Source organism: Hylobates moloch, unplaced genomic scaffold, assembly GCF_009828535.3.
Source record: "Hylobates moloch isolate HMO894 unplaced genomic scaffold, HMol_V3 SCAFFOLD_14, whole genome shotgun sequence".
NCBI classification, from domain to species: domain Eukaryota; kingdom Metazoa; phylum Chordata; class Mammalia; order Primates; family Hylobatidae; genus Hylobates; species Hylobates moloch.
The window spans coordinates 3,271,763-3,288,833 of record NW_026652289.1 but is presented as its reverse complement, the minus strand read 5'-3'; the positions used below and the strand labels follow the sequence as shown (position 1 = coordinate 3,288,833).

The 17,071-nt window shown below is 56.1% G+C and overlaps 1 protein-coding gene across 6 annotated transcripts in view; it reads left to right on the top strand.

Annotated features, from left to right (window-relative positions):
• Window positions 1–16,474, top strand: part of CRYAA (crystallin alpha A) — a 58,594-nt gene extending 42,120 nt beyond the window's left edge. For 3 of the 6 annotated variants that reach the window (XM_032175501.2, XM_058427656.1, XM_058427658.1), the window contains 4 exons: window positions 12,109–12,253; window positions 12,733–13,011; window positions 14,187–14,309; window positions 15,739–16,474. In XM_032175501.2, the coding sequence (XP_032031392.1) occupies window positions 12,823–13,011; window positions 14,187–14,309; window positions 15,739–15,948 (522 nt within the window). In that variant the 5' untranslated portion in view covers window positions 12,109–12,253; window positions 12,733–12,822 and the 3' untranslated portion in view covers window positions 15,949–16,474. Of the gene's footprint in view, window positions 1–12,108; window positions 12,254–12,690; window positions 13,012–14,001; window positions 14,080–14,186; window positions 14,310–15,738 lie in introns of those variants that run through there. The other 3 variants (XM_058427657.1, XM_032175502.2, XM_058427659.1) reach the window with 3 other exon arrangements.
• Window positions 16,475–17,071: the final 597 nt, after the last annotated feature.

Below are 17,071 nucleotides of genomic sequence, written 5' to 3'. Positions count from 1 at the left end.
AACCTCTGGGTGGGGAAAGGTGGGCCGTGCTGCTCAGGAACCAAAGGCAAACCCGCCTTGTCCTCACGCCCAGAGCTGTGTCCAGCCTCCTCGGTGAGCCTGGGTTGATTCCTGGAGAGACTAAGCACCCACTGTGTCCCATGCCTTCAGCCACGTCGCCCGTCACCGGTGGCCTGAGTGTTCCCTTCCAGAGGGCGTGAAAAACAATTGTCTGCTGAGAGGTCTTTGAAGGGGAAACAAGTGCCCTGGGCGGGCTAGGACCGCAGATCGGATCTTGAGGACTGGCAGCGCAGCAGTGTTTTGTGCAGAAAAGCAAAGGGAGACATTCCACGCCCAGACCACACGAAGCGGGCAGCATCGTGGCGGGCTTAGCCTGGGCTCTGCTTCTCGAAGCTTCCAGGAGCTTCCTGTAACTTTCCGGACGGTGCCGAAGCTGCTTTCCCGGCACCCGGGTCGCCGTGGTTCTGACTGCAGAGGGTTTCTGTGGGGGGTGCAGGGTCCCACTCAGGTGAAGCACTCAGGACACCCCTGGTGTGGTGACAGCAGCAGCGTCACTGTCACGGGTGATGCGTCAACAGCTCCTCTCCCTCCTCCAGCACTGGCCTAGGAACTGTTCATTCCTCTGAACACAGCCAATGCCCAAAGCTTGAGCCCCTCTTGCCTGCCTCCAGTCATTTCTGGGTCAGGTGGGCTAAGAACAAACACACAGTGAGTGTTGAGTCTTGCCCGGTGACTGACTGCAGAAGCCGCTGTGTGGCTTCGCTCCCAGATGTCTGAAAGCCCCTCACTGGGCTGTACAGCGGCTCCTGCAGGGCCAGCCCCGGCTCCCTCCAGGGTACTGCGGGAAGAGCCCCAGCTCTCCAGCTAAACCTGTGGGATGCGGCCACGGTGAGAAAAGGAACAACCATCTTCACGCTGACACTGAGCGAAGAAAAGGTAAAACTCATAGCAAAGTTACCACGTTAGATTTACAAACATTAACAGTGGAATAATCCAGAGGAAAGAGCAAAAGAAAGATTCGAGACCAGCCTGGCCAACAGGGTGAAACCCCATCTCTACTAAAAATACAAAAATTAGCCAGGCATGGTGGTGAGCACCTGTAATCCCAGCTACTCAGGAGGCTGAGCCAGGAGAATTGCTTGAACCCAGGAGGTGGAGGTTGCAGTGAGCCGAGATTGTACCACTGTACTCCAGCCTGGGTGACAGAGGGAGACTCCATGTCCAAAAAAAAAAAGAAGAAGAAGAAAAGAAGATATGAGTAGAAATGAATGAAATAAAAAATGACATACTGTAGAGAGGATCAACGAAGCCAAAATCTAATAAAATTGATAAACCGCCCCAATTAATCAAGAAAAAGGTGGAGACAAACAAGAAGAGGGATGAGAAAAAAAACCAACTGCCCACCACGTTTGTGAGGCTGGAGGAGGTCACCAAGGAATCCGAGCACCCTGGGGGACGCTGCATGCCCGTGAGTGTGATACCTACACAAAGGAGGATTTTCTAAACACCAGAAGTCCTATATCCATTAAAAAATGGAATCAGTAGGAAAAAAAAAAAGCCCCAAATAAAAGATAACATTCCTAGATGTTAACTGGTGAGTTTTACCAACAAGTAAGAACAGTTTCAATTTTATAGAAACTCTTCCAAAGAAAAGAAAATTAGAAAACATGCTTCCCTCACCTCTCATTTTATTTGTTTATTTTTATTTGAGACAGGGTCTGGTTCTGTTGCCCAGGCTGGAGTGCGGTGGTGCAATCTCTGCTCACTGTAACCTCTGCCTCCTGGGCTCAGTCATCATCCCACCTCAGCCTCCAGGTGCACGCCATCACATCTGTCTAATATTCGTGTTTTTTGTAAAGGCAGGGTTTTGCCATGTTGCCTTGGCTGGTCTCAAGCTCCTGAGCTCAAGCCATCCACCCTCCTCAGCCTCCCAAAGTGCTGGGATTACAGGGGTGAGCCACTGCCCCCGGCCTACCCTCCGTTTTATAAGGTGGTTATAAACTTGGTATCAAAACCAGATAAGGACAATACAAGAGAGAGTTACAGGCCAGCTGCATTCAGAGCATAGGTGGAAAATCCTAAATGTAACAGAGCTGAACCCACCATCCCATCTAGCGCTCCTCGGAGGCAAGCCTGGGCTGGGGTGCCCCCACCCATCCTGGTGGGAGCCTCAGGCTGAGCTGCCCCGATCCCAAGGGCTCTGCTGCCCCATGGTTCCCCGAAGGGCCCAGAAAGACACATCAGAAAGTTGGGGATGGGGTGAGGGAAACCGCCATCCTTTGGAGCAGATTTGGCCACCTGGAGATGAGAAGGAAGAGCCAGTTCTGCAAAGTACCCTCCCTCCCTTCCTCACCTCCCTTTCACTTCCCTGGGATGGTACCTCCCAACAAAACATCCACACCTAGACGTCTCCCCAGGCTCCCTCTTCTTGGAAAGCTGGGCTAGGACAGTAACTAAGCTGGGTGGGTTCCAATCATGTGAGATTGGTTTAGCATTAGACAACTGATTCATAACGTTCTTTGTATTAACACATCAAAAGAGGAAAAGACGTATGACCTTTTCAGGAACGCAGAAGCAATTTCAGAAAAAATGCTACCTACGTCACAACCAGAGCAGCCAGCAGATTCTTTTTGGGTCATGATTCAAACACATCAACTGTAAAAGAACATATTTGAGACAATCAGGATTATCTGATGAGGGACTAGGTTTTAGATGACATCAAGAAATTGTTAGGAATCCTGTCAAACATGAGAGGGAATTTGCGCTTATATAAAGAAATGTTCCATTTGTAGGAGAGGCACCTGAAGTGCGCGGGGGTGAAATGACGTGGCGTCTGTGCTTTGCTTTAAAATACTCCAGTAAAGAAAAAAACCAAGAGAGCCGGGAAGGGGGGCAAAATCCTCCTGATTGTTGGATCTGGCTGATGAGTATGTGGAGGGCTCATTGTTCCATGGTCTCTAGTTTTGAGACTGTGTAAAAATTTTCGTGATAAAAATAAACTCAATGAAGTAGCATTTGCTGCCACCGTAAAAGTGATACCCCCTGATGGGCGCACCAGGTGCTGGCCAGCAGGGGGAGGGCGGGACGTCACTGGCTCTGTCCCCGTCACCCATGACCTGCATGTCCTGGCAGTGGTGAGCGCCCAGTGTGTGCTGTGGGACAGAATTATCTCTAAACCCCCGAAAGAGGATCCTCTCCCCAACTTCACTCCAGCCTCGGAGGGCCTCAGGGGTCTATGGCACACTCTGCCTGCCGGCTTTGTTCTGGAAGGGGCTGGCGGGACATGACTGGCCCCACGTTCCACTCTGAGGGCAGCTCGGGGGTCTGCGGGGGACCATCCTGTCTAACCTGCTGACCTCGAGGAGAAGCAGGGCGAGGGCTTAGCTCAGGCACATTCCCCGCTGAGCCACAACAATGCCCCATCCGCCCTACACAGGCGGATTTGTGTGTGAGCCCCGCGGGGCCCTGGAGTGGAAAATTGCAGCGCCAGCCTTTGTGGGGCAGACTGCTGGCGTTACGGGAATCCTGTAGATGAAGTGAATGTCGCCTTTGTGTGAGGGGGCTGGCATTGAGCTCGGGTGCAGCGGGGCGGCAAATCGCTGAGGACAGGCTTAAGCTGGGCCACAGAAACAATGCCAGGGAGCCGCGGAGGAGCCATCGCAGAGGCCGGGAAAAACCTCCCGACAGGTCTCCATCTGTAGAGAGATTCGAGAAAAAGGATCTCTGAGACAGTGGCTTACACACCCCCAGGCACACACACCACAGACACACACCAAACATCACACACACGCCATACACCACCTATACAACACACGCCACACAGACACACACCACAGATATACCACACACACACCACACACACCCCACACACATCACACACCAGATACACAACATACACATCACACACACCACAGATACACCACACTGCACACACATCATACACCACACACACATCACACACATCACAGACACACCACACACATCACACACCACACGCACCACAGAAACATCACGCACCACACATATACCACACACACCACATTCCACACACTCCACACATCACATAAACACCACACACACACCACTCACATCACACACCACATATACCATACACATCACATATACACCACACACCACACACACACCCCACACATCACATATACAACACACCACATACCAGACACATCACACACACACACACCACACACACTATACATGGTACACTGTACACCACACACCACACACACATCACACATACACCACACACACCCCACACACCACACACATCCCACACACCACACACATCACGGAAGCACCACGTGCCACACATATACTGCACACACCCCACACACATCACATAACATATACACCACACACACACCACACACATCACAGACACACCACACACACCACACCCATCACAGAAACCCCACACACCACACATATACCACTCACACACCACACCGCACACACATCACACACCACATATCCAACATACACACCCCACACACCACACATATCAAATATACACCACACCCCCGCACACGCTCCCAGACCAGTTGGAGTCCTGCCCTCCCACCCAGCTCCCGCACATCTGCCCGTCTGTTCCCTTGGCCTCCCACCCCTTCTCCACCCTCAGGAGCCCCATGCAGCCCACACTCGGTCCTGCCTAGCTCCTGGGCCGGGAGGGAGGGTCCCCCTGCGCCATCCCCAGCGCTGCCCACCCTGCAGAACGTCCTCAGGCGGCGGGGCTCCACACTTGCGACAGGCCTGAGGCTCTGGCTGCAGGCCCCACTGGGCTGCAGTTCCCGTCGAGGCAGCCAATGGCCTTGAGGCCTCTCCCGGGTGGGACGGCCCCCGCGAGGGCTGGTGGGCACAGGGGCCAGCCCTGCCCCGTGGCCTTGCTCAGCTCTGGGAGGGGCGCGCCTTTTCTTTTTCTGATCTCTGTGAAACTCTTACTTTTTCTTCCCCAGGGCGGGGGCGTGAGGGTCGGGCCTGTGGTGGCACTGCGCTGAGCCAGGCATGCTGGGCTGGCGCCTCCCTTGCTGGGGCGCAGATGGCCTAGGTGGGGCCCATGTGGAGGCTGCGTCCATCCGACCCTGCCGCCTGCGCAGTCCCTGCATCTGTGAGGGGGGACCCAGCAGCAGTGGCCCAGGGCGGGGCCGGGACCGAGGGTCAGGCTGGATGGAGCTGCGCGCGGCACCCGGCCCGCATTCTCCCTGAGGCCACCAAGACCCCAGGTGGGCACTGGCACCTTGGGCTACACCCGGGTCCCCACCCTCAGCCTTCTCTGGAAGCTGCTGGCTCTGCGGTGACCCCCTCCCGTGCCCCCTTAACCCAAGGCTTGTCCTTTGGGGCCCACTGGGTGCTCTGGCTGGGTCTGCCCTGAGCTGGTCACACTCGCCAGGGTCTTGGTCCAGGGCACGGGCAGGAGTGACGGTTACTCTCCAGGAGGCCAGGAGAACCACGAGACATCCAGTGAGGAAGGGCCGCCCGTACCCAGGGTGACCATGTTTACACAGACCCCGGTGTGCCTGCGGGGCTGAGCTGTTTGCCTACCCCCGTGCCCTCCCCAGGTGGCAGGCTACAGGACCAGCCTTGTTCTTGCCCTCCCCAGCCCTGGCCTGGGAGTCAGACACTTGACTTGCAGCCCTTTGCTTCCGTGCCAGGCTGCCTGGAGAGGCCAGCATCTTCCCCGAGGGGTCCTTGGGGCCTCCTGGGCAGACCTCTCTCTCCATGGCCCTTCCTGTCCCCAGGCGGACCTTCCCCTGACCCAGCTCACACCAGCCTGGGGCCTGTGTGCTGGGGCCGGGCTCCTGCAGGCTGTCCCGGGCAGGCCCAGGGGACCCTGTGCCACTGGGCGGTGGTGTGGGAGACACAGGAAGAAGCTCACCTCACCCTTCAGACATCCTAGGGGGACCCTTGTTTCCTATATCATCTCTACCTTGGCGTCCCAGCGTTGCTGGTGACAAGGCCGGCTGTAGGTTTTGGCTCAGAGGCAGACTGAGGGCAGAGCCAAAGGGCTCCAGGCCTCCCCAAACAGTCTCAGTCTGCTCACACTTGGGCTGCCAGAGGCCACTGGACGCCAGCAAGGAGCTTGAGGAGCCCCAGGCCGGTGGTGCCCCCAGGCTATTTGACACCAGAGTGAGTCACAGTTTTGAATATTCCATCCTCCATACCGCAAAATTATTTTCAGGATAGTTATGTAATAATCACGGATAATCATGATTTTCTTGATTCATTCTTTAAAGCAATTAACAGAAAAAAATGCATTTCAATGTTAAAGATATCCAAATTCACTGATTTCTTTCATGCATGAGCTAACATCTCAGCTTCAGCACTACACCTCCGTTTGTGCTCCGTTTCACAAACCTCCGTTTGTGCTCTGGTTTCACAGTCTCACATTTGAAACACAGAATGAAAACACCAAGAGGTCATGCAGAATGACAGAACTGAAATACTTCCAGCTCGGTTTCTTTGTGAGTGCTGTTGTTGTTATGCGAAATTTCTCGTTTAAGCACAGAAATATGTTGAACCACGGGGCTGGAGATAAGAACCCCTCCCCCAGTGCACCTGCACCCGGCCTTCAAAGCCGCTCCAAGCAAATGCAGGTGGCTGCGTCTGCAGTGTCGGGAGTGGCCCCATGACTGGAAGTTCACTGGACAATTTCCACTCAGTAAATGTTTAGAACAAGAAATAAAACTGTGCTAATGTGAAGATTACAGAAATACAGTCTCTCCTCATGACTCATGCATTCCAGATTTGGGAATTCCCTGTGATGTCAGTGTGCCAGGGACCACAGACATTTGTTGCCTCACAGTCCTGGAGCCTGGGAGTCCAAAATCGTGGGGTCGGGGAGCCGGCTCCTTCCTGTGCTCGCAGACGAGCCTCTTCTTGTTGTGCCCTCATGTGGACTTTCCTCTGGGTGCACGTGTTCTTGGTGTCTCTTTTTGGAATTTGTTCAGATTTCCTTTTTTTTTTTTTTTTTTTCAAGACAGAGTGAGACTCTGTCGCCAGGCTGGAGTGCAGTGGCGCGATCTCAGCTCACTGCAGCCTCCGCTTCCCGGGTTCAAGTGATTCCCCTGCCTCAGCCTCCCAAGTAGCTGGGACTACAGGCGCACGACACCATGCCTGGCTATTTTTTTGTATTTTAGTAGAGACAGGGTTTCACCATGTTGTCCAGGCTGGTCTTGAACTCCTGACCTCGTGATCCACCCGCCTCGGCCTCCCAAAGTTGGGATTACAGGCGTGAGCCACCACGCCCGGCCAATTTCCTCTTCTTATAAGGATGCCAGTCACACGCATTAGGGCTCACCTGAAGGACCTCCTTTTAACTTCATTTCCTGAGAGATCCTATCTCCAAATACAGTCACACTCTGAGGTCCTGGGGTTAGTACTTCAACATAGGAATTTTTGGGGAACTCAGTTCAGTCCATGACACCTACTTGGTCAAAAATATTTGTAGGCTGGGCGTGGTGGCTCACGCCTGTAATCCCAGCACCTTTGGAGGCCAAGGTGGGAGGATCGCTTGAGCCTAGGAGTTCCAGAGGAGCCTGGGTAACATAGCAAGCAAGACCCCGTCCCTACAAAAAAATTACCAAAAAAATTTATTTGTGACCCCAAATCAATAATTGCAGAGTTTTCCTGGTCATTCACAGATGTGTAGAGTGTGCTGAAACATTTGTCTCCTTACACGCATTCCTGGCTGAGGTTGAACAAGGCAACACTATGCCCTCTTGTTGCAGCCTCAGGCGGTCAACCAGTGTCCTTTTCGAGGTCTATTTAGTGCCACGATTTTTGCATTTCGTGTGTTTTGTTTGTGATTTTGCTTTTTAAAACGTCCCCGAGCCCAGTGCTGAAGAGCTGTGTGCTTGGAGGCATTTTTAGGTAAGTGGATTAAGCACTTTAGTTAAAATGCAGAAATTGTCCAAACAGATTAAAAACATTATCTAATTATATGCTGTCTATGAGAGACACTTTAGATTCAAAGACACAAATAGTTTGAAAGTAAAAGATTTCTAAAACTATGCCATACAAATGGAAACCCAAAGACGGTTTTGGTTATTGTTTGGTTACTCTTCAGCTTTGTGCTTGGGGGCATTTTAAACAGCAAAATCACGAACAAAACACACAAAACTGCAAAAGGTAAGAAAGCTGCAGCGCATCTCACAGAGGAAACACGGGTTAGAGAAGCTTCCTTCGGGCCGAGCTACAGGGCTGCTGGCCATGAGATCAGTGTTAGTGAATCAATGTTTATAGATTCAGTAAAGCATCTTTTTTTTTTTTTTCTTTTTTGGAACAGAGTCTCATTCTGTTGCCCAGTCTGAAGTGCAGTGGCGCGATCTCAGCCCACTGCAACCTCCACCTCCTGGGTTCAAGCGATTGTCCTGCCTCAGCCTCCCAAGTAGCTGGGATTACAGGCACGCACCATCACGCCTGGCTAATTTTAGTATTTTTCGTAGAAATGGGGTTTCACCATTTTGGCTAGGCTGATCTTGAACTCCTGACCTCAGGTGATACACCCGCCTTGGCCTCCCAAAGTGCTGGGATTACAGGCGTGAGCCACCATGCCCGGCCTCAGTAAAGCATCTTTACACAGAAACACTCGTAAGACAAATGATGTATTGCTCAGCTGATGAGAACATTGGGACCAGAGGCTCACAGGACCCTAACCCTGTGTCTCCCCTGGGAGCCATAGTTCAGCAGTCCAGGCATCACTAATTCAGTGCTCACAGCAGCTTATAGAACATCCCTACCTCGAGAATCAACTGCTATGAATGCAGCAATTGCTAGAACTTAGCCCAGCAAAAGGGGAGGCGGATTTTGTGCTGACATGATTTGCATGGACAGTGGCTGGGAATCAGGAAAAGAACACTCACTTGTGTTTGGTTTCATTCTGGTTTTTCATTTTCCACAGACATCATATCCCTCAGTGCACTGGCCGTCACCTCCCCCTGCCCGCCACCTGCACACTGTGGCTTTGAGGCAGCATCTTCAACACAAATGTCAGGAGGAGCCCAGGTCCAGAGCAAAAGGATCTTGTTTCCCCAGAATCCAGGCGAATGGCGCAGGGCTCTGGCAGGCGGATGCACTGACCTCAGCGTGCATTTACTTGTTTATTTGTTTGTTGCTTGTCTTTACCCAAGAGAATATCAGCTCCACAAAAGCAGGGACTTTGTTTAAACACAGCGTTAAGAGACAGGACTCGACCAGTGTGGATCAATTGAGTGAGGATATTTGCACGGCAGGCTCCGGGCCAGCGAGCAGGGGTTAAGGCTCCTGAAAGTAGCTGGCTTTGAGATGTGGTGGGGGTGATCCTGAATTATCCAAGTGGGCTGAGAGCGTAATTGCCAGGTGGATGTGATGGGAGAGACCTCACCGCCCACCACTGCCTTTGAAGGTGGAGGAGGGGCCACGAGCCAAGAAAGGCAGGTGCCTCGAGACGAGGGAGAAGGCAGGAAACATTCCCCTGAGCCTCCAGAAGGAGCCAGCCCTGCCGGTGTCTTGCTTTAAGTTGAATGAGATACATTTCAGACTTGTGGCCTCCAGAACTGTGAGAGAACATTTGTATTGTTTTAAGCCACTAAGTCTGTGATTGGTACATCAGCCACAAGACACTAATACAACACCTAAACTCGGGGTTTGAAAAGGCCCCTAGGGCCCTAGAGCCCTCCTTGTCCCCTGGTCCAGGCCTTCCTGCTTCTGTTGTGCAGACTCAGGCGCTGGCTCCCTCAGAAGGCCCCTGCAGGCCCGGCCAACCCTGTGGCAGGAGCCTCGACGTCCCATGGCGGCCTCTGAGCCGCCAGGCCCTACAGCATGTGGTGAGGGGCGCAAGAGGTGTGAGTGCCTGGATCTCGCTCTGCCCCGTGTGGACCTTGCCTCAGCCTTGGCGCCCAGAGCTGTGCAGTCCATAGGACCAGGCTGGTGCTCAGCCCCAGGTTGGTGCCTCAGCTGCCTCCTCAGCCTGCAGTCTCCACTGTTTGACTGACCATATGCAGGGCCAGCTGTGAAGGACAGCGCAGCTCCTCCCTCCCTGCCAAGTGTTAGGGGCACTAAAAACACCGCCATCAATGTCCTGATGTTTAAATCATGTTTTGATGCAATGTTTAAAAAAATCAAAATGGGCCGGGCGCAGTGGCTCACGCCTGTAATCCCATCACTTTGGGAGGCTGAAGCGAGTGGGTCACCAGAGATCAGGAGTTCAAGACCAGCCTGGCCAACATGGCGAAACCTCATCTCTACTAAAAATATAAATATTAGCTGGGTGTAGTGGTGTGTGCCTGTAATCCCAACTACTCGGGAGGCTGAGGCAGGAGAATCCTTTGAACCTGGGAGGTTGTGCCACTGCACTCCAGCCTGGGCGACAGAGCGAGACTCCATCTCAAAAATAAATAAATAAAATAAATAAATAAGTAAATCAAAATGGATGCAAAAAATTTGTGGTGGACAAACAGTCAACATTTTACATAAAGGCAGGATGAGGACGACAGCCTTCTCCTTTTGCTTCAAGCTCCACCATGGCTCCGCCCAGCACTGACCGTGCGCCTTGCCCGGCTCGACCCTCCCCGGGCCCAAGCTGCATGCTGGCTTCCATCCCAACGGCCTCTTCTTCCCCCTCCCTGTGCCCCAGGAATAGGTAGCCAGCACAGTGGGGCCGCCCACTGCCTCACCCAGACCCTGCCACTGCTTGGATGTTGACCCCCAGACTGGAAAGGTGGCTTTAAGCCCTTCTTCCAAGCCGAGTGACCTGGGCATGCGGCTTAACCTTCTAAGCTCCCATTTCCTGGTCTGTGAAGCGGGAATGATGCTGGGACCTGCTTCACAGGGTGGCTCTGAGGACCCACAGGCAGAGGCCTGGTGTAGGCTTTTGGGGAAGGCACCCATCACTCTCGCAGCGTTTCCTATCTGCACCTTAATTTGGCACCCTAGGGAATCACTCCTCTGGAATTATAACCTTGCAGGGCAAAAGTTGTCATTTCAGGATTTTTTGGGATCCTGTGTCCCCGGACAGGGCTGTAAATGCAGGAGGAAGGGTCTGGTGCTGGGTGCTGCTCATGATGGAGGTGCCCCGTGGAGCACGCCTCGGAGCCCCCCTTTCAGCCCTGATCCCATCTGGGATGTGTCAGGTCTGATCCGCATACCCTGGGGCATCTGACCTTTCATGGCCTTCTGAGCCCATGGGCTGGAGATGAGTTTGCAAAGCCCAGGAGTGTCCTGGGTGTGTGTTTACTCCACACACATGAATCTGTTAGAGGCTGAGCAGGAACTGGGAGGCCCAAAGAGAACCAAGCAACTTCCCGCAGCCTGGACCGTACACTAGAAAAGCTAGCCCGGGAGAGGGGGCACGGCCTGTTCCCAGGCTGGCAGGGGGGATGTGGGGGAGGACCATGCTCCCCAGGGCCACTTTACCCCAAAATATCAAAAGACTTAAAACTAGGAGTGAGCCGGGTGCAGTGGCTCACGCCTGTAATCCTACACTTTGAGAGGCCAAGGCAGGTGGGTCACCTGAGGTCAAGAGTTCGAGACCAGCCTGGCCAACATGGTGAAAACCTGTCTCTACTAAAAATACAAAAAAAAAAAAAAAAAAGCCAGGTGTGGTGGCGGGCACCTGTAGTCCCAGCTACTCAGGAGGCTGATGTGGGAGAATTGTTTGAACCTGGGAGGCAGAGGTTGCAGTGAGCTGAGATCGCACCACTGTATGATCTGGGCGCCACTCTGGGCGACAGAGCAAGACTCCATCTCAAAAACAAACAAACAAAACCAGGAGTGCCTGGACACTTAGTGAGAACTGGACAGGGCCATGAGTCGAGGAGCAAGATAATCACCAGGACTTGTGGATAACAGGATCATGTGGGTGGTGGTACCGCATGGGTGACAGGGACATGGGGACATGTCGCCACCCTGACAGGAGCAGCCCCACTCAACAGCCATGGCAGGTCATGCCACGGAGGCTTGAGGCGTTACGTGGTGACGTTACATCGAGGCGTTACATCATTACAAGGCGTAACGCTTGAGGCGTTACATCAAGGGGACGATGGCCATGGGGCTGGGCGTCCAGGGTGGGCCGCAGAGGGAAGCTCACCACGTGGCACTCTCATCTGCGCACAGCCGCCCGTCTTCCTGTTGGAGGCACGCAGACCCCTGGAGGACAAGCATGAAACTCTACAGGGCTCCCCCAGGTGCTGGAATTATGGCACCTTTCAGCTTCTTCTCCAGGAGTTTTAACAAGCAACTCCAGGAGTTTTAACAAGTGGTGAGTGTAATGGGGGTTCACAGACGCACTCCGCTTTGGAAACCAGCGCACTCTTGCCCAGGCGCAGTGAGACTCTGAGGACGATGTGTCTAACCCCTGTGTCTAATGGGGGTGTGGGCTCTCCCTCCTCTGGCGACCATGAGGACCACCCAGGCAGGACAAGGTGTGCAGAGAACTAGCGTGGTCCCTGGCACATAGCGTCCGCCCAGTAACTGGGAGATGAGAAGCTCCATTGTCACCCCAGGCGAGTGTGGGGCACATGCTCCTCCTTGGGTTTTCTGCCCTCTCAGGAGCCCCAGGGTGCCCAGGCGGGCCTCAGCTGAGTCCAGGCCTCGGGGACAGTCCATGCAGCCCCTCCTGGGGCTGGGGGCGGGCACTTGTCTCAGCCACGTTTCTGCTGACTGAGCAGCCTTCTTCATGAGCTCATGCCTTTCCAGAGAAATCCCTTAATGCCTCCATTCTGCTGGCGGCATATATAGGGAGGGCTCGGCCCTAGCTCCACACTGCGCTGCCCAGAGGCCCCGCTGACTCCTGCCAGCCTCCAGGTCCCCGTGGTACCAAAGCTGAACATGGACGTGACCATCCAGCACCCCTGGTTCAAGCGCACTCTGGGGCCCTTCTACCCCAGCCGGCTGTTCGACCAGTTTTTTGGCGAGGGCCTTTTTGAGTATGACCTGCTGCCCTTCCTGTCGTCCACCATCAGCCCCTACTACCGCCAGTCCCTTTTCCGCACCGTGCTGGACTCCGGCATCTCTGAGGTAAGACGTGGCCCGTGGTGCTGGCCTCTCCTCGCTGGCCTTGGTGGGTGGAGAGCGATGGACTCTGGTCTTGCTCCGTCAGGCAGGTGGTCTCACCCTACTTCATCCCCTTGCAGAGGCTGGGCGAGAGCCTGTGTCCCCACTGCAGCCACGCAGCAGAGCTTGGAGAGGTTGGACAAGGGAGCAGCCTGAATCCACCTTTGTTTTCCTCCATCAGCTCATGACCCATGTGTGCTTTGTAAGGCACCAGCCACATACTGGAAATCCCAAGAGCAGCCCATGCAGGCATGCGTGGTGGCGAATGCGAGCTCCCGGGTTCCACTGGTCTCCTGAGTCCCGGAGACCTGGGAGCAGGTGGGGGTCACAGTCCTGAAAGCCAGAGAGCAGGGGGTTCCTAGCACCTCCTCCGATGAGCTCGGCCTGCCCACGGCCAGCAAAGCTCTTGGCAAGTTTTCTTAGGTGCCCTGCCAAGGCCAAAGGGACAGGCAATGGGCCCCCCTCACCACAGGCCTCCTCTCTGAGCCACGGGTGAGCGGTGCGGGTTCTGCTGTTCTGGAGGGCCTGAGTCCCACCCAGCACCTAATAAACAGGGTCCTCCCAGGGCTGCTGCAGTAGGCATCAACGCCAGGGCACAAAATGCCTCAGGGAGCCGAGGCTGAGCCAGGGCAGCGAGAGGGAGCATGTGGAAGTGTTTTTTGGAGCGGCAGCTGCGCAGGCTGTCAGCAGGCTCCGGCCGCTTCTATAGACAGCATGACACCAAGGGCAGTGACCTCATTCCACAGGCAGCCAAGCATCACCAGCCAGACGATTGACCCTAATGGGCCAACCAACCCATAACGACCCCTCCTACCGTAACCAGTAGCCAGCCAGCCCATAACCAGCCAACCGATCTATAACCAGCCACCTGACCATAGCCAAACAACCAGCCGGCCCACCAGTAGCATTCAGCCCCTCAGCTGGCCCTGAGGGTTTAGAGACAGGTCGAGGGTCATGCTTGTCTGTCCAGGAGACAGTCACAGACCCCCGAAAGCTCTGCCCCACTTGGTGTGTGGGAGAAGAGGCCGGCAGGTGACCGAAGCATCTCTGTTCTGATAACCGGGATCCGCCCTGTCTCTGCCAACCCCAGCAGGGACAGCACCCTCCGGGTAGCTCCACATGGCACATTTGGGTTTCAGGTTCGATCCGACCGGGACAAGTTCCTCATCTTCCTCGATGTGAAGCACTTCTCCCCGGAGGACCTCACCGTGAAGGTGCAGGACGACTTTGTGGAGATCCACGGAAAGCACAACGAGCGCCAGGTGAGCCCAGGCTGAGAGGTGGGAGAGGGGGGCGAGGTGGGCGCGAGGACAAGGGAGTCACTGCGGACGCGACCGGGCCTGCGCACCTGCACCAGGCCTTCCACCCTGGGAGAGGAACGCTCTCCGGGGGCCCCAGAATCAGGCCTAGCTTTTCCCCAAGGGAGGGGCCATGCCCACCTGAGCACAGCCAGCCCCTCCCAGAGACAGAGGTCACCATTCCTGAGTTAATGTGGCTCAGGGATCCAGGTTAGGGTCCCTTCCCGGGCTGCACCCAGCCGTCGCCAGCTCCATCCCTGTCACCTCGATGCCAGGGTGCTCTTAGAAAGAACCCCAGGAAGTGGGAGTGCCCCGGGTGGCCGCCTCCTAGCCAATGTACATCTTCACATGAACCCTACCTGAGGAAGGCCAGTCCCCGACGGCATAGCTGCATCTGCTTGTAATGCTTTACAGGCATTGGCACCTTCGCCTCACAGCAGCCCTTTGGGACCAGTGTCATTATTCCAGGGCACGGCTGGGGAACAAGGGGGTCCTCAGCCTGCTGGGTCCCACAGCTAGTACCGGGCAGGTGGGACGGGAGCTTCTCCCCACAGTCACCCTGATGCCCCGCTCTTGCCCGGGTGGAGGCCTCCGTCTCCGTGGTGTTGAGGGAGCCATGGCACTGGAGCCCTGGTGACCTGCATCTCCTGGCGGGGCCGGGAAGAGCTCACGGACTGTCACAGATGGACAGTGTCCCGCAGGGGCTGGAGAGCAGAGTGGGGCTGGAAGGTGGAACTCTTAGCCAAAGTCTTGGTTTCTTTTGGCCGGGGTCCTCTTTCAATGGCTGGAGAGGTCAGTGCTGCGGGGTGAACCCTGACCTCTTCATGTGCTGCCCCTCCCTCGCCTGGGCCCAGTAAAGCCCCCACTTAGCCCCAGCACAGCCTGGAAAATGCTTCCTGAGCTCCCAGCTCTTGGTCTTTGCACCCAGTGGAGGAGGGGGTCAGCCCAGGGAGCTGAGTCTGTGGTTTAGGGCGTCCAGGGGACATGGAAGCGTGTGGGTTGTCTGGCCACGTTAGGTAGGGCTGCAGAGACCTGGGCTGGAGCAGTCCTGCGGGGTCTGGCAGGGGAAGCCTGGCTGAGGTGCGGGGCCTGGTACGGAATGATCCTGCAATTTTGGAGTGAAGCCATGGAGCGTGAAGAGAGAACCGCATGCAGGGAATAGCCTGGCAAGTGGCCACGGGGCCAGGCTGAGGTCCAGAGAGGCGGGGGCATGAATCCGTAAATCCCAGGGGGCCTGGCCATGGGATGCGCCGGCTGCACCCGGCCCCTGTGAGAGCCCCCGCAGGCTCGCCACCTTCTGCAGTCGGTGCGGCTGGGGCAGCTTCTCTGGCATGGGGGTGAGGGGGCCACCTGCACCACGGCCCCTCTGACTGTGCACCCCCACCTTCTCCAGGATGACCACGGCTACATTTCCCGTGAATTCCACCGCCGCTACCGCCTGCCGTCCAACGTGGACCAGTCGGCCCTCTCTTGCTCCCTGTCCGCCGATGGCATGCTGACCTTCTGTGGCCCCAAGATCCAGACTGGCCTGGATGCCACCCATGGCGAGCGAGCCATCCCCGTGTCGCGGGAGGAGAAGCCCACCTCAGCTCCCTCGTCCTAAGCAGGCATGGCCTCGGCTGGCTCCCCTGCAGCCCCAGCCCATCATGGGGGGAGCACCCTGAGGGCGAGGTGTCTGTCTTCCTTTGCTTCCCTGTTTTTCCTTTCCACTTTCTCACATGGAATGAGGGTTTGAGAGAGCAGCCAGGAGAGCTCAGGGTCTCAGGGTGTCCCAGACCCCGACACCGGCCAGTGGCGGAAGTGACCGCACCTCACACTCCTTTAGATAGCAGCCTGGCTCCCCTGGGGTGCGGGCGCCTCAACTCTGCTGAGGGTCCAGAAGGAGGGGGTGACCTCCGGCCAGGTGCCTCCCGACACACCTGCAGCCTCCCTCCGTGGCGGGCCCTGCCCACACCTCCCGGGGCGCGTGAGGCCCGTGGGGCCGGGGCTTCTGTGCGCCTGGGCTCTGGCGGCCTCTTCTCTCAGACCGTCTTTCTCCAACCCCTCTATGTAGTGCCGCTCTTGGGGACATGGATCGCCCATGAGAGCGCAGCCCGCGGCAATCAATAAAGAGCAGGTGATACAAGCAACCCGCCGTCTGCTGGTGCTGTCTCCATCAGGGGCGCGAGGGGCGCGAGGGCGGCGCCGGGAGGGAGGACAGCGGGGTCTCCTGCTAGGGTTGGACCCGGCGGCCTCGGAATGATGGGGTCGCCTGCGTCCCGTCCTTCTCCTGAGCTCAAGCGCCTCCCTCCACACTGGGCAGGAAGGAGAGGGTTTTGGGGGCAGAGCCTCTGATGGGAAAGGTACTGGGGAGCGCTTCCGAGAGCTGGGGGCGGGGAGGGACCTGGAAGGGGCTGCAGGGAATGGAGGGAGGCCGGGCTCCTTTCTCTGTCAGCGCCGGCACCGGCACCGGGGACGGGACGCCAGCCCTGGCCTCCTTCTGCGGGGCCGTCCTGTTCTCTCGGGGGTCCGCGGGGCCGTCCTGTTCTCTCGGGGGTCCGCGGGGCTGTCCTGCTGTCTTCGGGGCTGGGCTTTAAGGGCACTCGTGCTTTTGAGGAGCTGGAACTCGGCAGCTTCCCCTGGGCAACCCATCGTGGCCCCAAGCAGGAGGCGGAAGCTCGCTCTGTCCCCTCCCGGGACCAGACACTGGGCGGCCATGCCAGACCCCGCCACGGGGAGGGAGACTC